At 37.1% G+C, this 25563-nt stretch overlaps 1 protein-coding gene across 2 annotated transcripts in view; it reads left to right on the top strand.

Moving 5' to 3' along the window:
* Positions 1–767: 767 nt before the first annotated feature.
* Positions 768–25563, top strand: part of LOC119863786 (cysteine/serine-rich nuclear protein 3) — a 66495-nt gene continuing 41699 nt past the window's right edge. Inside the window, exons 1-2 of one of the 2 annotated variants that reach the window (XM_038422693.2) lie at positions 768–1013; positions 19539–19709. In XM_038422693.2, the coding sequence (XP_038278621.1) occupies positions 19562–19709 (148 nt within the window). In that variant the 5' untranslated portion in view covers positions 768–1013; positions 19539–19561. Of the gene's footprint in view, positions 1014–2795; positions 2932–19538; positions 19710–25563 lie in introns of those variants that run through there. The other variant, XM_038422694.2, reaches the window with a different exon arrangement.

The raw sequence follows: 25563 nt of genomic DNA on the forward strand, positions 1-25563 counted from the left end.
ATTCTATTTTATTCTTATGCTTTCATTATTTTTTAAAATGTAATTATCAGCCCCATGTAAAATGCCGTAGGTGAATGGCCAAGGAAGTTAACAAATACAAATATATTTATTTTATTTTTTTGTGTCATTATGTTTATAACTAAAATACAATAACTGGATATCATCATAAAAAGTAAAATCTCCATAGTGGAGTACAATTTATCATTTAGATTCAGAGCCTGATTCTGAAAACTTTACTTAAATCATTACTCACCTGAGTAGTGCTATTTGAAATCATTCATACTAGTTGCATGAGTAAGGGTTGCCGGATCAGGCCCTTGATTGGTGACATAAATTTGAATTATGATGTCTCTTTTGGGGGAAAATAATCATTCAGTAGCTCTGGTCTCCCTAAAGGGATAAATATTGGCAGCCTAAGTGTTTAATAAAGTGTTTTGACAAAATAACAATTAACAGGAATATTATCTTTTTTTAGAACATTAATAGAAATGTATGTTATATGAGGCATAACATAGTGCAAGATTAGCACCACAAAAATTATAATTCACTTTTAAAAACGCCTCTCAATTCCACCTTTTCTGTAATGGAAAAAAAAAGGTGAGGGGATTTCCATAATTTTTGCTGCCTTAATGAGTTAAAGCAGCTTTATAATTTGTTTTTCCTTCCTCATAGTAGACACCTCATCTGATAAAAATATCCATAGATAGTGAAATCAGTGGCATGCCTGGCTTTCTCAGACAAAACTCCCATGTGATCATATAGGCAGCCTCAGTGAGGCTGAAGCTGTTCAGCAAGCAGTAGGTAATGAGTCTTTGTGCAGAGTGAAGCTCTTGTCGCTGAACAATAAAGCATATGGTACCAGCAATAAAACACAGTGCTGGGAAATTTAAGAAGATTCTGTTGGAAGTAGGAAGACAGTGAATATGTCACATGTTATAAAATGATGATCAATCTATTTTGGTTCCTAATTAATAAAAAGAGTGCATGGATTGGAAAAACAACAATTTGAACAGGTCAGTTATTTTACAGATTATTAAAACGCTTCTGTGTTTTGAATTTAATCAGTGCTTTGGCTACTTTTGCTTTTTTTTTTTTTAATACATTTTTTTTGCATTTGGAAAGGTGTGGCTTGAGTGATTCACATCATTTTGATACCTAGCTAAATAAATTGGTTAAGTACTGTAATCTGATTTGTTGTACAAATATTTTTACTATAACTCCACATCAGACTTCATTTATTCATGGAAAAACAGAATAGTCGGTAAAAATAAAATTAATGCTAAAATGGATCTGTTGCCAGTATAGAAATATAAAATATTAAATAGCAACATCCATTATTCTGATATGTCTTCAAGTTCAATATTTTCTTGATAGGAAATGTGTTGCATCACTGTTACTTATTTTAAAATTGATTAATTTTGGAACATAAATAACAATGAACTTAGATTTTTCACTGTGTTTTTTCTGGAGTATCTTAAAAATGGTGCTTTTAGAAATAGAAGTGTATATATACACATGAATGATTCATTATGAAACTGCATTCAACAAATTCTGATAGTGTTAACAAGATGGATTATATTTTACTTTGTATTTTTCAAACAGGTATTAATTTCAGTTAGTTATTCATGTAGTTGATGTACTTTTTATTTTCAGAAACAGACCCAATGATCCTAATGGCCTATGATCACCTTAATACACAGTATAGATATAGTTTCTATGCCACATTAGTGGTCTAGAGATTAGCCTTATTGAAACTTCTTTGTTTTTAAATGATTTTACAGTAGTGTTTTTCTCATTGCTCCAGCACTTTAAAAGGCACAAGATGCATATACTGGCAAATCTGAAAGGATTTGAATTGATAATTTTTAGAGAGCATTTCAGCAATAGGGAAGTTGATTGTTTGAATAGGGAGGATGCTGTCTGTAGGAAGAGAAGGAAAAGAAGCAGAAAATAAAACACTGAATCTCTTCCTAGAGCTAGATCAGCATTTTTACATTCTTTGATATAATTTTAATGATTTAAACTGAAATATGTATTTCTAAAAATAATATCTCAAATGGTTTAAAAATTGTAAATACTTTATATCCATGCATCCACAGTTTTGGCACAATATTTGATTGTGATTTATACTTGGGAGGATTAGCAGTCATTTTATTGCTGATTATTAGTTATAGTAATGATCAATTAATGTAAATCATCCTGTATATTGCGTCCTTATATTAATACAGTTTTACTATTGTATCTGTAACTAATGCTAATTCATATTGAGGCATCTGAATCAAGGTAAGTATGCAGTAAACTCATGAATTTCAAAATACAATATTGAAATAGATCCTTTTTAAAATAAAACATCTGGTGAGTTATATTTAAAAAAGCAGAGGGCAGTTGCTGAGAATTGCATATCAGCCTTCTACATGTATTTAAATGAAGTATTTGACTCTTCTGGTCACCTTGGAAACTAGCTGCTGCAGACTGATTTTGTTTTTTGGTGGGTACATAATATACTTGAATTAAAATATCTGCCTCCTAATAATCACAATAGGAGATATGCTTTTGACTTATCACTATGTAGTGGCAATAGCTTTTTCTCTCCAGCATCCCCTCCCCACTCCACCCCCAGCTCTCCAGTGATTCAGGTATTCCAGCTGAACTGCAGCTCTACAATTTCTTACCCAGCATTCCCTTTTTGTTGCTGGCAGGCCTTCACCAGCCTTATGTAAATGAGACAAGCACAGTAGCTTTAACTGCAGAGGGGGGAGAAATGAGTTCAAAGGTCACCGGGCTGGTGGAAGGCTGTAACAGTTGACTGAAAAAAAATATACTGGATACTGCAGCAGTCTGTAGCTGCTATAAAATGAAGCAGACTTTTTGTTTTCTGTGTTAAGAAGTTCTTACAGCTTTTCTGCAATAATTGTAGTACACTGTCTACAGGTATGGGTTGAAAGATTACATGTTCTGCATCATTTGCTTTGATTCATACATGAAGTTTTTTAAAAACTGTAATTGGTTTGTACTTGTTGCTTTGTTTTTGGAGTTGTAATTCTTCTGCTGTGCTGCTTTCAGGTGAAATACTCATACTTTGTTGTCTTAAATATATGCTGTTTTTCTCCTAATTTGAAAAACAAAGTTTAAAAATTTTAAAGGTAATACACTCTAATTTGATTTAATAATATTTAATCATGTATAAAATATTTATTTACCTTTGAACCTCTTGGGTGAGTGGGGGGAGGGAAAACCATTCCTTAACTGGATGTGCAATTTTTTAATGATAAGGCATATAAATCAAGGTGCCTGTAAATGGTTCTCATTTGGCAGGAATTTTTTAATACCTTATTGTTTGTTTTTAAATTAGGGAAAAAATTCTAATTTCTTGGTATTTCTTTGAAAAATATAGAATTTCCTTGTATACATCATCATTATTATTGATAAAATTTAAGTGCAGATGTTGTGAAGTCATCAAAGAAATCATGATTTTCTTTTGCTTCATATAAAATCAGATTTTTTTTAATTTAGAAACATTTCTTTAGACAAACATCTTAATTTTGGAAAGAGTTTTCTGTATGCTATATATATTGCTTTTAATTATACAATATAGAGAGCAATGCCATTTTATTTATTATGACAGGTTTCATAGTAGCAGCCGTGTTAGTCTGTATTCCCAAAAAGAAAAGGAGTACTTGTGGCACCTTAGAGACTAACAAATTTATTAGAGCATAAGCTTTCGTGAGTTACAGCTCACTTCATCCACCAAATGCATCCGATGAAGTGAGCAGTAGCTCACGAAAGCTTATGCTCTAATAAATTTGTTAGTCTTTAAGGTGCCACAAGTACTCCTTTTCATTTTATTTATTGTTACACTGTCTACCTTACTAGTGAAACCCTTTTTAACTTTGAAAGACTGTTAGTGATTTCCTGATAACCATTTATTTATTCTCTGGGAACAGACCTTGCTTTCATCTTAACATTTTAAACTTATCATGACTTTTTAATTTATCTTTGAGCTCTGATATGTTTGATTTGATTAAAAACAGGTGAACTCTCATGGTTAATTTTGTGTGGTATGCTAACAGAACATTTAGGGCCAAATCCTGCTGTCCTGACTCAGTCAGCTTCAGTGGGATTCAGACAGTCTTTCTTGTCTTGTAAACTGTAGCCATACAAATAGTCCTTATTCAGTGGTCCCAGCCTAAGGTGGTTGTATGAGTAAGAACTGCAAGATCAGGATCTACTTGTCTGAGTAAAGTGAGGAAAATTCTGCCTGAAACGTAACTTTTCATAAAATTCCTGACTTAATTTTACTTAATATGTGCCACATCCTGTAAAGTGCTTATCAGTGTGGCCCTGACCCAGGAAAGTCATGTGTTTAAGTGCTTTCCTGGATCAGGACTAGAGTAATCAGCACCTTGCAGCATCAAAATATATGTACTAAACATGATTTAGAATCCATGAATCCTGCAAGCATTCTCACTGGGATCTTCATAGATGCTTTAGGAAGGCAGATGCCCAACTCCCATTAAATTTCAGTGGAAGTTGGGAACCCGAGTCCCTGAGGTGTCTTTGAAAATCCCAGCATCTACATTTGGAGCTCCTATCAAAGCCAGTTTGGAACCCATGCAGGATCAGGCCCTAAAATTTCTTTCTCTTTTGTACTACATCTTACATTTCAAATAAACTTTGGGAGTAGTGCATATATTTTAATGAACAGAACTGAGTGAGAAAAAATGCTCTAAAGAACTGTCTCAAAATATATTGTGTATATTCAACCATCACTTTATATGAAGCATAATACTAATGAACAAATAGGAGTGTTATCTGCCCTGATCATTGGCAATTTTATTGTACAAAATTGAAAGAATCTGTTGCAGAAGAAGTAACAGAAAAAATAAAGTTTTTTCTAGCCATGTAATTCCCATATTGGTAATTACCATATTTGTGTAAAACAAACCTGATAGATTTTAAGATTAGATTTATGAGGTTAAGTACTTACAGTAAACATACACTCATATAAATTTAACTGCTTCCTCTAAAATTACAAGAGGAGCATCACTGTAGAACAGCATCCCCATAGTTCTAATGAAATCATAACATTTGGGTATGTGTCTCCTTTATATATATGGAAACAGATGCAAAACAGTCTTCCTTTGGATACAATCTAAAGAAATATTGTTTTGTATGTTCTAATAGACTTGGTCTTTTATTCCGATTTTGGATGTTAGCTTAGAAAATGAAAGAACTTATTTCAGATTTTGTTCTGTTTTTGTTTTGTTCTGACTAGAGCACACACAAGTGCCATGTTTTGCTGACAATTTCTGATAGTTTCCAAAACATCCTACATTAATAATTTGGGCCTAGTGAAAGATAGATAGTTTATTTATATTTTGAATGCTAGCTAGTAAGATTTTTTTTAAAATCATGATAGAATACATTATTTTGTTCACCATAGTATAACATTAGTGTGAATACAGAGGTTTGATTCTAATCACAATTACTGTTTACACTGTAATACCATTGACTTCAGTAGTTTTATTCATGATGTACACCAGTGTGCAAGAGGTCAGAATCTGGCCCAGAATGTCTTAGACTGAGTATTCATAAACCAAGAAAATAATCTAATCTAGTTCAGAAATGGCCTCCAGAAATTTGACCTGGTTTATTTAACAAAAGGATGAACCATTATTTAGAACTATCTATCTGATTTGGTCAGATAGATGGATTAATCAAAAATAATTTACAGTTTCATGATTAATTTGGAGGCTAAAAGCCAAATTTTAAGGTGCATCATAATTAAGTTTTTCCATATTTTTAAATACACTTAGTTTGCAATAATATTTACTGGAGAATGTCCCTACTTTTTGGAAGGCTCACCTCCTGAAAAATGGACATGTTTTCCTTAACAAAGCAGTAAATGAATTTGCTGTGTATAAAACTCTTTCTTGTTCTCAAAAGATACTTCTAATAACTGAACCTTGAAGTTTAAGCACTTATCTCTTTGAAGGAACAGATGGCAGATCATGCTGAAGTGAGACAGGTGTAATCTTTTGTGATATTAGTAAAGCTTTTTGAAAGATAAATTGTCTCGTTGTCCATTAGCCGTCTATCTTTGTCATCACTCTGAACCAGTTACAAAGTTGAGACAAATTGTGCCATCCTCTCAGCAAAATATCACAGAACACCAGAAAATCTATACAATTTTGTTTCCCTTTGGACAGTCTTACTAAGTGATCTTAGATTATTGTTATCTCACTTCTGCTATTTTGCTCTTGGTTCTGAAGAATGGTAGAATATAGCTAGAAGACAAAAATGACCTATTTACAAGAATACACAAATAGCAAAAATGATTTGCCAGGTTAAAATGGATCCAGCAAAAATAATATGGCTTTTATTTCTCCTGCTCCCTGTCATATTTTAGGGTTCAACCCACAGCCGCGAGAGATTGTATCACCACTTGTCCTGAGTGCCTTAAAATGCTCTGCTGCTGTAGCTCCTTGTTGGATGCGCCAAGCTAGCAGACACGCACACATTGTGTGTCTGTATTGAGCAACTTAGATTTAGCAAATCTGACTCCAGCAGCCAGTTTGTTTCACCACAGCCGCACTCTGGTCTCCACCAGCTTTGGTTATTACTAGCCAAGTGACCCCAACACAGTCCTGAATTTCCCCAAACCATCTGTCCTGAAATGTCCAGCACTCTCCTGAAACATTTAAAGGAGTAATAAGGTCAATTGCTCCTTTAAGGAGACAAAAGTACAGCAGCTTGTTGTTTTAACTGGAAATAATAATCACTTCAAGTTAAACACAGCATTGGGTTGATTTAGAATAAAAGTAAAACAAGTTTACTTCATCAAAAAGAGATTTTAAGTGAGTTCAGGTATAAAGGGTAAAGTCAGAAATGGTTACAAACATATAAATGTGAAAAACTTTCTAGTGCCTAAGACTTAACAAAACTACAGTATTGGGTCAAGGTAAGATTTTTACCACACCTCCTTCAACCAAGATGACTGACCCCTGCTGTGATCAGTATCCCCCACAAAGTCCAAAGTGCTTGGTTCCTTTGTCATCTTAGATAAAAGAGAACTTGGGGTTATTTGCCCCAGCTATATGGTCCAATGAACTTTTGAAATGTATTCTCAAAGTCCAGTGGCACAGTTGTGAGGAAAGGTGTCTTGGAGTCTGATGGAGATGGTTCCATGCTGGACCATGATGCTTCTTCCCTGCTGTTGCTTTCTATAATGCAAACTGATTTGTCCCTGCAGCCTCCAATTTGCCATTGAATGTCCTCTTGACTGCGATCGCCAGTTGTCTGTGATTGCACCTGGATGAAGGCATCAACCTTTTCTTTGTCTGGAAAAAAACCTGTTTACCCACTCCCCAAACTTGTCTGGTTCAAACACATAAGAATGGCCATACTGAGTCCAATGGCCGGTGCCAGATGCTTTCATAGAAGTGAACAGAACAGGGCACTTTATTAGATGATCCATCCTTTGTTGTCCAGTCCCAGCTTCTAGAGGTATCCAGTCCATAGCGTTGCATCCCTGACCATCTTGACTAATAGTCATTGATAGATAAATTCACGGAGGATAGGTACAACTCTTTTTTGAATCCCGTTATACCTTTGGCCTTTACAGGCTCCCCTGGCAAGGAGTTCCACAGGTTCACTGTGCTTTGTGTGAGGAAATACTTCCTTATGTTAGTTTTAAAATTGCTGCCTATTAATTTCATTAGGTGACCTCTGGTTCATGTGTTATGTGGAGGGGTAAACAACACTTCCTTATTCACTTTCTCCATACTATTCATGATTTTACAGACCTCTATCATATTCCCCCTTAGCCTTCTCTTTTCCAAGCTGAACAGTCCCAGTCTTTGTAATCACTCCTCATATGGAAGTTGTTCTATATTGGTTTTCCAATGATAACTTGCATGATGCTTATTAGATACAGATTATGACATAATTGATTTGGGGTACAATGAACTAGTCAGGCCAGTTGAAACTCACTACTTGACACCAGTGAACCCCTTGCCCTCTGGCACTTGGGATGCTCTTAGGGTCACACGTCCCCTAAAATAGCTGTATCATACTAATGAGAGCTATGATTAACATAACTTGTGAACATTAAAAAAAAGAAAACTCTGGAAAATAGCCATTGACTTCCTTCTCCAGGCTTGGATGTAATTCTTCCCTGCACCTCTTCCCTCCACTCTTACCCTCAAAAGAAAGCTGTAATTCCAGTGCCTCTTCTTCTCTCTTTCCTATCACTTAATATCGGTTTTACACAAGGAAACAATACAAAAAGAAAAAGAGAGGCAAATGAATCTGGGTTAGCATAAAATTTGCGATGAAACATGCCCAAAATGTAAGTTAGAGGGCATCTACCAGGGAAATTTGGATGTACCCATCAAAAGATACTCGACTTGTTTAGTTAAGTTTCACAAACCATTTCATAAATCTTTTAACTAGGTTTCTTAACTTAATTTGGGGCTGGATTGTAGTCTCTTCCCACAAGAGGAGAAGCTAGGGAGTCAATCTTCCTTACTGGCTGGTGTCAAGTAGGGAATGCTAGTTCCAGAGTATTGACTGTGGAACTCTGATTGAAAGCTGTTGCTTCTTAAAGTACTACCCAACTGAAGCAGCAAGAACTTACCACTAGGCTCCATTGCCTCTGCTGCCACACAACAAAGAGGGAGTTAGAAAATGAGTTGTGTTATCAGGGGAAGAAAAGTAGCACAGAGGGCCCCAGCATCCATATTGCTGCCTAGTTCAGAATGGGACTGGGGCTGAATTTTTGAGCAGATCCACTGCACTGGGAGCTTGTACATACTAACCACTGTGTAACCTTAATTCCTGGAAGCTCTGTGGGTTCTTGCTGTCCCAGCTGTGGGCTTCCCTGTGGGAGGAGATTATTCCTTTAATAGGAGAGGCAGTTTTCAAAGCTTAACATATCTTTTTTCGGTTCTGTGATTTTTAGACTATTATTTTAGATTAATTTTCTTTTTAGAAATAAATAGTGCATTTAAAAGAAAATGAATATTTAAAAAATCAGTTTTGATTGATTGCAAACATTTTTGGTTTCTTTAGCTGTGGGATAGCACTTCTTAACAAATTTCATTTCTTACAAGTAAAGAAAAATATAAATAATTTCATTTTTTACTTTTCACATCCAAAGAGAAATTTTAGTCATGGCAGACGTTCAAGGAACAGTTACTTGAAAGTCATGGTGAAAAGGAAAAATGTCATGGACTATAATAAAAGAAAGTCAAAGCAGTAAGCTTTGTCTTGTGCCAGTTTTTTCAAAAATCTTTTCCCCTTTATTAGTGGAAATGACAAAAACAGTGATACCCTTTCCAGTGTGAGGTTTGACAGCTGAACTCTATAATCTCAAAGTAACCCTCTGTATTTTCAAAATATTTTCTTGGGAGAGGGGGAGAATCTCATGACCCCTTGGGAAATTAAAGTTCTCACAGAAATTCCTTTCATGTGCTCTTTTGTGTTGCCAGAATCATTGCAGAGCTCCTGCTGGTTATTAACTTCCAAATCAGCCCAGGGTTTAACTTTGTGGCTTTCAGTTAAGTTGATTCAACTGCTTATGATCACATCCTCCCACAAACACATTTACTCACATATGGGAATCACATTTCTTGTCATAGATCGTTCTTTGTAAAAGCAAAATGAAACATGAAAATTACAGACTATCTAACATGCATGACAAAAGTTGAGCCCTTTAAAGGTAAAATTGACATGGGAATTTGAGAGAGAAAATACAGAAAAATAAATATGAACAAAATATCTAAAGAGAGACTTAAAAGTACAGCTTTTATAACTAGGAATGGCAGAATTTTATATTTCATAATTTCAACAAATAATATCAATATTATGTTTAAGGTTTTAATTTTATTTAAATTTGCATAGTTCACAAAATTAAGTATTTTAAGCATTTTAAATTTTTTTATTAATTTAAATTTTCTCAGTTGTGGGAAATTATGAGGGGGGGCAGACAAAATAAATCAGACAATTATTTAATAACAGCAGAGATTAAGATTCAAAAAGTTAAAGTTTTATAACCATTAAAACACAAATTGTCAACATCACTAGTCAAAACATACAAAGTAAATATCCTCAAATCAACTCTAAACTTTGCAAGCAGCATTTTTCTTTCTTTGCCTATCTATAAATTTCAGCTATTATCACTGGAAATATTTTTTCACTTGTGTATGTACAGTGAAATCAGTGTGTACTGACACTTACCAATAAAAAAATCTACTCCTTCCAAGAGTACCCTACATACTTCCACAGTAATGCTTTTCACCCTGGCATGGTGTAGATAATTAATTTTGTCCCTGCAGAGGCCTCTGAATAAGATGATGTTGGGCGGTCATAAGGCAGTTATAAATCAGCTAGCACAGTGGGGAATGGGTTAGCTGTTTAGTTTCTATTCATCCCTGGTGAAAACACGGTCTTTTAGGAATTGGGTGAATGCACACTTCTTATTCAAACTGAGCCTCCTCTGTAAGCCCTCTGAAAAGGTTTTCAGCATTGAGTTTTAAAACAAAATGAAGAGGATTGTAAGACTTTTTTTATTTTCGAGCTGCCAGCTCATTTGAGCTACAAAGGTAAGATTTTGCTCTTTATTGCAACAAGGAGGACCTCAACATTCACATTCCTAGCAATTTGGGTCTACGGTACTTCTAAGTCAATCTCATCTTGGTCTCTAACTTAACACATGCACATCAGGCAGATACCCCTGTTTGTAAATGTAGTCGCATGACAAAATGGGAACTTTACTCTCCTTTTTATACAGTACCTTGTCTGGCAGTCATGGGATATTAAAACAGATGCATACACTACATCTTACCCCTGAAACCTGAGGGTCATCTCATTAATCTGTGAGTCCCCTAGCCCACATCAACTCAAGAGGCTGTAGTCACTAAATATAACAATTCATTATGCTACCATTTGAAACCTTAATGTAGCTGATAAAATGTTTTTTTTAATTTGAAACTTAAATTGTGCTGGTGATTTTCGTATAGTTAGAAGAGTCACTAACATCATATGTTTAGTATACATATTATACAAGGGGAGCCTTCTTTTCAGTAATAGTTTCAGATAAACCCAGTGTTGTCAACTCTTGTGTTTTTTTTAGTCTTAAAGCCCTAGCTGATGAAATTATGCTATTGCATGAAAATCACAGCCTTCATTTAAAAAATAACTTTTCACCCTTTGTGGTTGCAGAGAAAAGTTTGAACATGCGAAGTAAGTGTACCCTAAAGGCTTAAAAAACTAGAAGGCAAATAAAAATAATGCAACATTTATTAATTAAAATCTCTTCTATTTTTAAGCCACCTATGATTTTCTGGGGTCCAGACTCATGATTCTTGCACATTTTGGGTTGGCGATAAAACTGTGAGTTGGAATATTACACATAAAGCCACTTTTAAATTTTGAACCTATTATTAAAAAAAATAACCCTCATGATCTTCCAGTAGACTTAAAAAAATTATTTTCCATTATGAATAGTTTTTATTGGATTCATCCTCTGAGGACAAACTAACCCTATTCACTTAAATATCTTTTTACTAATTGCTGTTTATTATGGTATGGTCTAGTTGGAAAAATAACTTTTCTCAGATTCAGAGGTAAATAATAATACTTCCTCTCTACTGATAGAAGTGTGTGTGTACTCTAAAGTTTTGAACTCCAGTTTCTAGTTACTTCTGTTCACAAAATCATGCCTAGCATTTTCCTTAGTCATTGCTTGGCATTTCAGAGGCATGTAATCCAAAATCCTGAATGGAAACAGCCTTCTAACAAGTCGTTTCTGGATCCATACCTCAATTTTGCAAGGTGCTAAGTAGTCTGACCTCATGCAAAATCAACCTCCTACTGATAATTTTACATTTTTGTAGGCATCTGAAAATATTTCTTTTGGTTCAGATATCATTCCTCAAATATTTCTGCTAAGGAAAAGAACACTTCATAATGTATCTCTGAGTAACTATTTCATCTCTTCCATTTTTGGTGGCTAACCCATATAATTTCCCAGTAGGACATCATCCATGACAACCCTACAAGTCATAGTAGAGCTACTAAAGAAACAGTGACCGCTGACCAAATATGTAATAATAACTGTGCAGAATATTTCTTCTCTGTCTCAAAAAATGTGGACAGGTCTGTCCAATGTACTAGAGAACTGGGCTATATCAGTGTTCTCGTCTATTTAACAATTTGCACAAAGATACAAATGTTAAAAGGTTTTAGTATTTCAGAAGAAGATGACCTTTTCCTTTGTTTAAAAAACCTATCTTCATTACCCTTATATTTCAAAACACAAAGAGAAAAAAACACATTATCAGTTTAAAGTATATAGTATTTTAAATTAAGGAAAACCAATGAACAAACAAAGGTTTCATGAGAAAACACTCTGAGTGTATCCTCTCTAACAAATTGCAGCAGCTCTGAGCACACGATGGTTGCTGTCTGTGCAAAGAGACAGTTCTTATTAAAGGTACAGTACACAGAAAATAAAAGCCCATTTTCAAGATACATACATTACAAGTTGCTGGAACAGAATCCATTTAGTCCCTTTAAATAATGTATATATTAAATGTATATATACTGAAATTATATAATCCTACATCCAAAAAATCTGTATTAAAAGACTATTAAAGTTGCAAAGTCAAGCTCTCAGAAGTTAAGAAATACCAGAATTAAGGTGGCCGATGCTATCTTAATTCAGCTTCTTTCTGCACATTAATTATGATACCGTCTTTATTTATATGATCACATGCTATTTTTTTCCATCTGCCTCATTCAGTGAACAGGAAAGATGGTGCTCATTGAATGGGTTGCTATTCCATATTTCTCTTTATCTTCATCTTTCAATCTGTAATCCCATGCATTATTTATTGCGCACCATACAAATTCTACACTGAATACAGAAATATTAATTTCTTCCTGGGTTTTTCTAAGGTGTTATCATCATAGCATCTCAGTGCTTTACGACTAATTGATTTATCTTCACAACAGCCCCAAAAGGTGAGGGGTGGTATCCCCATTTTACACATGAGCACCGAGGCAAAGATTAAGGGGAAAATTGTCAAAAGTGTTGACTAATTTTGAGTGCTCAATTTGAAACATCCAGGGCCTGATTTTTCAGAGAACTTTGCATTTTATAGCATTTTATATGTTCAGACCAGAGCTCCCATTGACCTATGTTCCAGTTGTGAATGCTGAGCACTTCTGCAAACCAGCCCCCAGGTGTCTCAAGTTCAGTATTCAGAAAATAAGAAACACCTCTGAAAAGTTTAGTTTGTGACTTGTTCATCATCACACAGGAACTCTATAATGAGGGTGGGGGCTAGAATCAAATTCTGCAGGATGACATTAAATTGCCTTGACCCTGTTCCCCTTTCCCTGGCTCTTGTCATCATTTCTCTTCTTCCAGTCCCATATCCTGCTCCTCTCCCACTTTTTCCTTCTTGTTTCTGCCCTGTCCCCATCTTATACTTCCCTCTGGGCTTGTCCCTCTCCCACTTCTGCTCCTAATCATGCCCTCCATCCTGAGCGCTGCCTTTCTTCACATCTTACATTTTTTCCCTTTCCCACCACTGTTTTTTGCTCCTCTGCATTTGAGTCAGGCCACATCTTTCTCTTCTTCCCTTCTCAGATGCCAGTAGTGGGAGAATTGAAAGCACTGGGGACACGGTGCTGATACCAGTGTCCCCCTTACAGGGAAGGTCCTACTCAGATGCCACAGTCACAGGATGGAGCATGCTCAGCTGTGAGGAGATGGAGCATGCTCAGTGCAGACAGAATCTTCAGAGAATTCAGCTTCCAAACTCTAACAAGTCTCTAGTAAGCATGTGCACACTGCAGTTTTTCAGAGGCTTATAACTTGGCCAAAGGGGTAAATTTTCACAGCAAAAGACACCAGGGAGATGTCCCTGCCAAATTTCAAGTCCCTGCTGCAAAGCATGAGGGTCCTAGAGCTTTATAATGAAACAATTGTAAGGTTTTTTTCTTAAATTATTGGCAAAACAACTTTTTTCCTAAGCTTGATCTTGGAAATTGTTGAACCGTTTTAGCTGAAACTTCCTCCTCTCTTCCCCTCTCTCCCTCCCCTCCCCCCACAAAAAAAATTAAGCTTGAGGTAGACACCCAGTGTGGTAAATATCAATCTGAATGGTTTAAATTTGGCAGAGTACAAACATTCCTTGCCACTGAAGTAATCCCCCGCTTGAATTCTTAACTTCTTGGATTTAGTCATCAGGTTTTTAAACTTGTATGAACAGACTTCTGTGGAGTATAACCTGTGCAAGGGTGATGTGAGTGAAAAGGGATGCAGAAAATAAAAGAGTAGAAGAGGAAGTTCCTTATGTTCTCCTTTCTAGTTAAGCATATTTAGAGTCCAGAATGGCCAGCATAATTGATTCCTGCCAGAGGCAGTGGTAATTTATGTCTTTACCCTTGGCTTGACTTTTAGCCTGCTTCTGTCTCTATTTCTCCTGACCTCCTCCTTAATATTTTCCACCCATTCTCCCAGTAACTGCTTGTTCTCTATAGCTTTACTGTCACAAGAGTTTGAGGGTTTTTTTAAAAGCAAATGTAACACACACATCTGCCACTCTGCAGCCCTTTAACCTACATTTTTAATTCTTTATTTCTTTGAATTAAGTCTAGCTTTGCTTAAATATATATTTTCTTCCAGGGGAAAGCGCCAACTAATTATAAATTGTAATAATGATTATATGGTAACTGTATATGTTATATACAAATCTAATCTTCTACAGATTTGGGTAAGTTTCAGAGTAACAGCCGTGTTAGTCTGTATTCGCAAAAAGAAAAGGAGTACTTGTGGCACCTTAGAGACTAACAGATTTATTTGAGCATAAGCTTTCGTGTTATCTTGGAGATCTTATTATTTAATACAGCTGATTTGTTTTCAAACTTCCTTTTATACTGTTATAGAATTTATCTGAGTCCCATTGTGCAACAAAACAGGGGCAGAATTAGAACCTCACTGGAACTTATTTTCTGACCCAGGGCTAAATTCTACTCCCAATAAAACCTGAGCTACCCCATTTACTCTAGGAGATAATATAGGAGAAAAGTAGATAGTCCTCCACAACCGTATTTGGATTATTGTAAAACGTGCATTTTAAACAAACCCCTTAGACTGAGAGAGCTGCCTCTTTCATAGATTCATAGATACTAAGGTCAGAAGGGACAATTACGATCATCTAGTCTGACCTCCTGCACAACGCAGGCCACAGAATCTGACCCACCCACTCCTGGAAAAAAAACCTCTCGCCTATGTCTGAGCTATTGAAGTCCTCAAATCGTGGTTTAAAGACTTCAAGGAGCAGAGAATCCTCCAGCAAGTGACCCGTGCCCCATGCTACAGAGGAAGGCGAAAAACGCCCAGGGCCTCCTCGAATCTGCCCTGGAGGAAAATTCCTTTCCGACCCCAAATATGGCGATCAGCTAAACCCTGAGCATATGGGCAAGATTCACCAGCCAGATATCCAGGAGTCCTTGAAAACAATGGGATCATTTTCTTCTGAATAAAACTGCCAGATTGGACGTCATGGATATAGCTCTCATTAGTGCTATGTAGGGTGCCATTGGTTAAGAATTAACTAAATTCCTATGTTTTGTAATGTAACAATTCTAAAGATTTTCCAAATGCAGTACAGTTTCAGTGGAAGTCTTGGGCATCCGTTGTATTACGGTTACCATGCAAAATACTGTCAAAGGGTAGACATTGTAATGGCTTTGAAGGCTCTGTTCATGCGATATGCTGTAATTGAAAAGTCATTTTTTATTTTATAAAGTACTATGGAATTAGCTGCCTTAGGAGGCCATTGAATCAAATGCTTAGTTGGATTTTTAAGGAACTGGCTCTGCATGGTAAGAAAGAGTAGAAAAGTAGAACGGTTCCACCTCTGGTCTGACAGCTTCTGTGCTGATGAGGAGGATGAAAGCCCCAGGGAAGGAGAACATCCAACTGGAGCAGAGGGAAAAATCCCATAGTTGGGACCCTCCTTCCTGATGATGTTGTGGTGTCCTCTCACACTGAGGATACCTCTCCAGTGGAGGGAACTCCAGTTATTAGGAAGAGACAGGTGTTGGTAATGGGCGATTCAATCATTAGAAACATAGATAGCTGTGTTTGTGATGACCGGGAGAACCACATGGTGACTCGCCTGCCTGGTGCAACGGTTGTGGATCTCTCAAGACATCTGGATAGGCTTATGTGTCATGCTGGGGAGGAGCCAGGGGTCGTGGTACATGTAGGTGTCAATGACATAGGGAAGGATAGGAGAGAGGTCCTGGAGGACAAATTTAGGCTGCTAAGTAAGAGATTGAAGTCCAGGACCTCCATGGTAGCATTCTCTGAAATACTTCCAGTTCCATGCGCAGTGCCAGTTAGACAGGCAGAACAGCAGGGTCTCAATGTATGGATGGGAGGATGGTGTAGGGAGGAGGGGTTTAGATTTATTAGGAACTGGGGAAATTTTTGGGAAAGGGGAAGCCTTTACAGGAGGAATGGGCTCCACCTAAACCAAAATGGAACCAGATTGCTGGCGCTTAAAATTAGAAAGATCGTAGAGCAGTTTTTAAGTTAAGGGCTGGGGGAAAGCCAACAGGTGCAGAAGAGCGCGTGGTTCGGACATCCCTTAGGAGAGAATCTATAAATGGAGATTCCCTATGTCCTAATAAGGAGGAGAGGATGGAAGATTATAAAATACAGGTAGGATCTGATGAGAAACAGTCAAATGAAAAAAAGCCTCATTCAATTACATCATGTAATGGCAGACAGCTAAAAAGTGACAAGTTTTCAAAAGTGCTTATATACCAATGCTAGAAGTCTAAATAATAAGATGGGTGAACTGGAGTGCCTCGTATGAAATGAGGATATTGATATAATAGGCATCACAGAAACTTTGGTAAAATGAGGATAATCAATGAGACAGTAATACCATTGTACAAAATATATCGGAAGGACAGATCAGGTCGTGCTGGTGGGGAAATGGCACTATATGTGAAAGAAAGTATAGAACCAAATGAAGTAAAAATCTTAAATGAACCAAACTGTACCATATAATCTCTATGGATAGTAATTCCATGCTCTAATAATAAGAATATAGCAGTAGGGCTATATTACAGACTACCTCACTAGGAGGGTGAAAGTGACTGTGAAATACTCAGGGAGATGAGAGGCTATTAAAATTAAAAACTCAATAATAATGGGGGATTTCAACTATCCTCATATTGACTGGGTACATATCGCCTCAGGAAGGGATACAGAGATAAAGTTTCTTGACACCTTAAATGACTGTTTCTGTTGGGTAAACAGTGAGGTTGGAAAATTTGCAGGTGATACAAAACTATTCAAGATAGTTAAGTCCCAGACAGACTGTGAAGAGCTACTAAAGAATCTCTCAAAACTGGGTGACTGGGCAACAAAATGGCAGAAGAAATTCATTGTTGATAAATGCAAAGTAATGCACATTGGAAAACATAATCCCAACAATACATATAAAATGATAGGGTCTAAGCTAGCTGTTACCTCTCAAGAAAGAGATTTTGGAGTCATTGTGAATAGTTCTCTGAAATCCTCCACTCAATGTGCAGTGGCAGTCAAAAAAACAAACAGAATGTTGGGAATCATTAATAAAGGGATAGATAATAAGACAGAAAATATCATATTGCCTCTCTATAAATCCATGGTATGCCCACATCTTGAATACTGCATGCAGATGTAGTTGCCCCATCTCAAAAAAGATATATTGGACTTGGAAAAGGTTCAGAAAAGGGCAACAAAAACTATTAGGGGTATGGAACTGCTGCTGCTGTATGAGGAGACTGGGACTTTTCAACTTGAAAAAGAGACAATTAAGGGGGGATATAATAGAGGTCTATAAAATCATAACTGGTGTGCAGAAAGTAAATAAGGAAGTGTTATTTACTCCTTCTCATAACACAAGAACTAGGGGTCACCAAATGAAATGAATAGGCAGCTGGTTTAAAACAAACGAAAGGAAGTATTTTTTCACACAACACACAGTCAGCTGTGGAACTCCTTGCCAGGGGATGTTATGAAGTCCAAGACTATAACAGGGTTAAAAAAAGAACTAGATAAATTCATGGAGGATAGGTCCATCAATGGCTATTAGCCAGGATGGGCAGGGATGGTATCCCTAGCCTCTGTTTGCCAGAAGCTGGGAATGGGCAACAGGGGTGGGATCACTTGATGATTACCTATTCTGTTTATTCCCTCTGGGGCACTTGGCATTGGCCACTGTTGGAAGACAGGATATTGTGCTGGATGGACCTTTGGTCTGACCCAGTATGGCCGTTCTTATGTTCTTAAGGGGTACTCCAGTCTCATGCTTCAGGTGAAAACTGATTGCTAGGATCAGGTAGCATTGCATAGCAAGCAAAGAGCATTATGTAAGCTATGGTTGGGTGGGTTTTCGCTGCACCGTATCCTGCAGGATTTCCAAAGTCGTGAGAGGAGCTGCTGCGTGGAACATTTTAAATGTCCTTCAAGCAGACCTGCTGGAAGCCATAGAATGAAAGTGATTAGTTTCAAAGTAGCAGCTGTGTTAGTCTGTATTCGCAAAAAGAAAAGGAGTACTTGTGGCACTTTAGAGACTAACAAATTTATTAGTGTAAATGACTGGGAGCAAGGAATTCCTGAGATCTAGCCCCTGATTTGTTGGAAAGGCATTGAACCTCCCTGTAAAATGGCAATAATCATCATTTCCCACTGTATCACACTGGTGCAATGTGAGAATTGATTAAGTAGTTAATTTATGTGGACCACTTTGAGAACATGAGTGCTAAATACTATTTCCTCCCTTTTGAATCCTTTCGCCCTGTGCTGTTGAGAGAAGCTAGCAGCATCTCCCTCTAGAGCCTGTCAAGGCCACTCATTCAGTCAGCTTGAGGAATTCTGAAGAGAAACTCAAGGCCCAATCCTAAAATGTACTAAAATCAGTGGACGTTTAGGGTGCTCAACACCTGAGGATCAGGCCCTTAATGAGATGCTTTCGCATTTCTGTGTCTCTGTTTGCCTGAGAACAGCCTGTTTTCAAATTAGATTTTAGTGCTTTCCACAAAGGGGAATGCGTTCGATGAAGTGAGCTGTAGCTCACGAAAGCTTCTGCTCGACTAAATTTGTTAGTCTCTAAGGTGCCACAAGTACTCCTTTTCTTTTTTGCGAATACAGACCAACACGGCTGCTACTCTGAAACCTTTCACAAAGGAGGTAACTGTTGTAACAAAAGATACCTCTCATCATGAAAAGCAATCTGTTATACCCCTTCTTCATGGATAGCAAATTACTACTGGGTTTGGTTTTGTATTTCTTTTTACTTTCCTATAATGTATACAGTACATCCCAATAAACAGTCATTCAGAAACAAAAGTGATAGTCTATTTTGTGTATAAAAATCCCCATAAAAATTACATTGTAGACCTTGATTGCATGGTTAGTGGTCAAATTTTTCAGTGCTTCATTGCTCTTGTTCCTGTTACAGGTACATGTGACAGCGTTGCAGCTATGAGTGGAATTTTAAAGAGGAAATTTGAAGAAGTTGACGGCTCCTCACCCTGCTCCTCTGTGCGGGAATCTGATGATGACATTTCTAGCAGTGAAAGTGCTGACAGTGGTGATAGTGTCAATCCATCCACTTCAAATCATTTTACCCGTAAGTACTAAAGTTGTATATAAGACACATTGTTTTTCTCTATACGAGAAACCGTATTACATGGCTTAATAATAATTCCTAGCACTTATACAGCACTTTTCAGTAATCGGAAAGCACTTTACAAAGGAGGCCAGTTTCATTATTCCTGTTTTACAGATGGGAAAGCTTAGGCACAGAGAGAGGCAGTGACTTGCCCAAGGTCACTGTGATGGTCACTGGTTTAGAGTCACCCAGCAGGCTCAGGCATTTTGTCTTCATATTTTTAATTCAATTAAATATCTGTACAAATTCTTTATTAGTCTGATAAATTTTGAGTAATATAGGAACGTAAAGACATAGGAAGGAACTTTCCAGGTCATTGAGTCCAGTACCCTGCTACTGCAGGCAAACGTTATACACTGCAAGCCCTTTAAAACATGCCATTTGGCTTAGATAGCTACATATTAGTAGTCAGATAACCTCAGAATTTGCAGTTTTTCAGTGTATCTTACAGTTAGTATAGGGAAGTACAAAGGGATAGTTTTGCAAGATACTGCAGGTAACCCTATCTATTTGTCTTGGATAAAATTGGCAAGTTTTTAAGTGCCACATTCTGTGCAGCCAGTATCATGAAATATAGTAAAAAGAAAAAGAGTACTTTGTTAGAGACTAACAAATTTAGAGAAATAACATGGGGAAATAGTTTTACTTTGTGTAATGACTCATCCATTCCCAGTCTCTATTCAAGCCTAAGTTAATTGTATCCAGTTTGCAAATTAATTCCAATTCAGCAGTCTCTCGTTGGAGTCTGTTTTTTGAAGCTTTTTTGTTGAAGGATAGCCACCCTCAGGTCTGTAATCGAGTGACCGGAGAGACTGAAGTGTTCTCCAACTGGTTTTTGAATGTTATAATTCTTGACGTCTGATTTGTGTCCATTTTTTCTTTTACGTAGAGACTGTTCAGTTTGACCAACGTACATGGCCGAGGGGCATTGCTGGCACATGATGGCATATATCACATTGGTAGATGCGCAGGTGAACGAGCCTCTGATAGTGTGGCTGATGTGATTAGGCCCTATGATGGTGTCCCCTGAATAGATATGTGGACAGAGTTGGCAACGGGCTTTGTTGCAAGGATAGGTTCCTGGGTTAGTGGTTCTGTTGGGTGGTGTGTGGTTGCTGGTGAGTATTTGCTTCAGGTTGGGGGGCTGTCTGTAAGCAAGGACTGGCCTGTCTCCCAAGATCTGTGAGAGTGATGGGTTGTCCTTCAGGATAGGTTGAAGATCCTTGATGATGCGTTGGAGAGGTTTTAGTTGGGGGCTGAAGGTGATGGCTAGCGGCGTTCTGTTATTTTCTTTGTTGGGCTTGTCCTGTAGTAGGTGACTTCTAGGTACTCTTCTGGCTCTGTCAATCTGTTTCTTCACTTCAGCAGGTGGGTATTGTAGTTGTAAGAATGCATGATAGAGATCTTGTAGGTGTTTGTCTCTGTCTGAGGGGTTGGAGCAAATGCGGTTATATCGTAGAGCTTGGCTGTAGACAATGGATCGTGTGGTATGATCTGGATGAAAGCTAGAGGCATGTAGGTAGGAATAGCGGTCAGTAGGTTTCCGATATAGGGTGGTATTTATGTGACCATCGCGTATTAGCACCATAGTGTCCAGGAAGTGGATCTCTTGTGTGGACTGGTCCAGGCTGAGGTTGATGGTGGGATGGAAATTGTTGAAATCATGGTGGAATTCCTCAAGGGCTTCTTTTCCATGGGTCCAGATGATGAAGATGTCATCAATGTAGCGCAAGTAGAGTAGGGGCATTAGGAGATGAGAGCTGAGGAGGCGTTGTTCTAAGTCAGCCATAAAAATGTTGGCATACTGTGGGGCCATGCGGGTACCCATCGCAGTACCGCTGATTTGAAGGTATACACATTTGGGGACAATGTATTGCCCCATGTTATTTCTCCCACCCCCCACTGTTCCTCAGATGTTCTTGTTAACTGCTGGAAATGGCCTACCTTGCTTGTCACCATGAAAGGTTTTCCTCCTTCTCCCCCCCCCCGCTGCTGGTGATGGCTCATCTTAAGTGATCACTCTCCTTACAGTGTGTATGATAAAACCCATTGTTTCATGTTCTCTGTGTGTGTATATAAATCTCCCCACTGTATTTTGCACCAAATGCATCCGATGAAGTGAGCTGTAGCTCACAAAAGCTTATGCTCAAATAAATTTGTTAGTCTCTAAGGTGCCACAAGTACTCTTTTTTTCTTTTTGTGAATACAGACTAACACGGTTGCTACTCTGAAACATGAAATATAGTGCTTTGTATCATCTGCTTTGGTGTACTATATATAATAATACTTTCTTTTTAAATCAGAATGGTCACACTATAAAGGACTTATTGAAATGTGCTGCAGATCAGACAGTGATCCTGGCAGCCACTGGTCACAACAGTAGCTTGCCTGCTCCAAATAGGAATTTTCTTCTATGTAGTGAACAAATATTTTGTGGAGATAAGTATTTGCTTCAAAGTTAGCAAAAATGGGCAGATTATGGGATTAGAATATCTGATGAGAATGAATTTGTTTTTGGCAGTGGAGTGTTGGTTGTATTGAGGGTTTCTTTTTTAATACTGAGTTGAATATTTTAAACAGTCTAGGGCCAGGTTCTGCAACTCTTTGCACAAATAGTCCCACTAAAGAAGTCAATTGCTTAATTTTTAATTGGCTCGTTTAACTGAACTGGAGCTACCTGCATGAGAAACAGTAGCAACTCCTGATTTATTTAGGTTTTGTACATTATTCCCCTTTAGTTTATACACAAAAAGTGCATGAAATTCTAAATTTACACAGATCCTAAAACAGTACATTGAACCTTGAGTTCAGTGTGTTCACTTCTTCCTCTTGTACAATATAACCCATAATCATTTCAGAATATGGGAATGAAATTACTGTATGATTTAGAGGCAGCATTCCTAGATCTCATCAAATCTTTATGCTAATTAATTAGTGGGAAAAACTACCTTACAAATTACTGAGATTTTTTAAGTGCAGACATATTACTTTATCCTGCTAAAGGCTATCCATAATTTATCGATTTGCCTCATATGCAGAAATTAACTACATTGTATATATTGTATCCTAGATTTTTCAAGAAAACAATTCCATTGTGCATTGATCATATGATGTGAAACACCTTTCTATAGAAACATATCTGTCTTTTAAGGAAAATATAGATTATATATTCCTTTATCATATGGAAGAAATTACTTATGTAAAATGAAGAAAAATCCCAGTCATCGTGTCATTATGTCCTATCTATGATTATGTATATTGAGTGAAATGGATTACTATGACTTGGTTAAATATAATCATTCACCAAACTGGTGAAAAGCATTTTGTGTAATTAATGTGAAGAAAAGGAGGGGGAATGCACGCATGCGCACACAAGTGCAGACATACAATTTAAACACATTTTTAAGAGAGAAAATTTTGTAGGTTTTGACTTTGTGATAGCTATTGCAGCCCTGAATTATAATTCAGATGTTCTGATGCTGTTTTATGATGGCAATACTCACGTTGGCAGATTCTCATTCATGCTGGCAGATGACAAAGATGTGCAAGTGTTTTTGTGCTGAAACTGCCTATTTTCTCCTTTCCTTCATGCTTTTTACTTCTGCTGATGTCCATCACTCATCTCATGTGAACATGTGTTCAACTGGCTAAATTAGACTTAGGAAAGGTATCCTGTTAACTCTGGTCACATATTTTCACTTCCAGCCACTCTGCTCATTAGAAATATAGACACCTTTGTTATATTTTAGGTTCCTTGGAATGCTGGTGAGCTCTTACATCAACAGTATACTTCAATTGTCCAGCAGTTCACTGAAAGGAAATAGCATACCTTATTTTAATAATATATATATTTGGTTATATTTCAATTTAAAAATGTGGTTGAGTGATGGAGTGAACTGTCCTGTGGATGATTTTAACCTACTAATAAATCTGATTACCACTACAGGGTCAGAAGTGGTTAGTTACATTACCTTTTTCCTCCCAATTGTCTCACAAAGGGCAGGAAAAATAGTGGGCAAAATGTCTTTTTTATTTATCTTGTTTTCCAATTAATTTAATGTTAATTTTAGCACAAGGAAACTATAGCCTTTTGACCTCGTAAACACAAGAAGATATGAAATGTTTAATATGCTACTTAGAACAATAAAACCCCATAAACCTCATTACTCTATACCAGCTCCCAAACTGGGGTTCGCGAAATGTTACAGGGGGTTCTCAGGAAAAAATTCCCTAATGGCGACAGAGCTTTCTTTAGATATTTTTAGATATTATTTGCTGTTTTTAAAATTAAATAGGCAGCTAGTATTGTTTTTAAAATTATTATGAAGAACAAGTTACAACAAGCTTTGTTGTAATGTGCGTTGTTTGCCTGGACTGCTCAAGACCTGAATGCTTGTGTAGGAGGAACTCTTTGAGTGTCTTCTTAAATATCTTCATGCTGTTTCACATCTGATACTCCTTGATGAAACATAGGAGCCTTATCTTATAACAGGCTTATTCAAAGTGATACAAGCTACAAAAGTGATATCTTGGAAGAGTGTTGCTGTTTTCATAATGTAACAAAAATACTGTAATGATAAATTATAATTAATAATAAATAGTGTGTAATAAGCATGTCATAAAAACAAGTTGTATATTTCCAAGATTACTGCTTTTGTAATTTATATTCAGGTAAAGGAGAAAATCCCTGGACATATTCATTTTTAGGAAGCGGTTCGCAAGACTTGACATTTTAGTGAAAGGTTTCATAGGTTGTTAAACTTTGGGAACCATTGCTCTATACATATTTATAAATTTAATTAAATCAGACATTTTAGTCAACTAAAAATAGCAAGATATTAAGTAAAAATGTTAAAAGAGGTATCTTTTAAGAGTATTAATATCACCTACAACTTTTGGACATGATACCGTGAAACCCCCTTCTTATGTAAGTAGTCTTCACACAGGAGTCAATGATTCTATTGTGAACTTCATGCAGATAAGCTGTTAAATCTTCTACTTTTATCTTTTACTAACCCCAGGTCTGTATTAAATACGGTTTTGTGGTTGCTTTTAATTTTCCCACTGTATCCAACTGATGGAACATAAAACTCCTTTCAAATGTAACCTTCAGAAAATATCTGCCAGTTAGCAAGAACCCATTTGCTTGGTCAAAATTAACAGTAATAACCAGATACCTTTGTAATTTACTGAGGCATCCCAAAACTTCTGTTTCTTACTGTAGTTTTTTTAAAAGCTAAGACAGTTTCTCTGTTTTACAACAGAAAGTGTTTGTATAATTCTACAGTTTTGCACAAATTTTCTGTAAACTAAACTAATATAAGACATTCTTAAAATAAGAGTTTCTACACACGGATTTGTGCCAGAATAACAGGAAGTGTGAATCACAACCTGTGACAGAGTAGTCAGCCCCTTTAGGATAGTGGTGCCTAAAGGTTGCGTGCTGTGGCCATTTTGGGTTTTGAAATATCTGACCTACAGAGTTGGCAATAGGCATAAGCAGACTAAACAATTGCTTTGGGCCCCAAGCAGCTTTGGGGGGGGCACTATTCATTGTTACTGTGTGTTGGGGTGGGGGGGGGAATATTCCTGCTTAGGGCCCCCATTCGCTACCTCCGGCACTGATGTAAAACAAAGACCTGGGAGATATTGGTAGAAAGGAAGCAGTCCTGGGAATAAATGGTGTTTTGGAAAAAATCCCGTCACTGTTTCTTTAAGGACTCCAGACCTAGAACCTTGCAGAGTGGGTGGGACAAGGCTCCGCTCTCTCCTGACCAATGGAGATATGCTGTTTCTCCTTCCTTAAAGCTCA

The sequence above is a fragment of the Dermochelys coriacea genome, chromosome 11 (assembly GCF_009764565.3).
Source record: "Dermochelys coriacea isolate rDerCor1 chromosome 11, rDerCor1.pri.v4, whole genome shotgun sequence".
Lineage (NCBI taxonomy): Eukaryota > Metazoa > Chordata > Testudines > Dermochelyidae > Dermochelys > Dermochelys coriacea.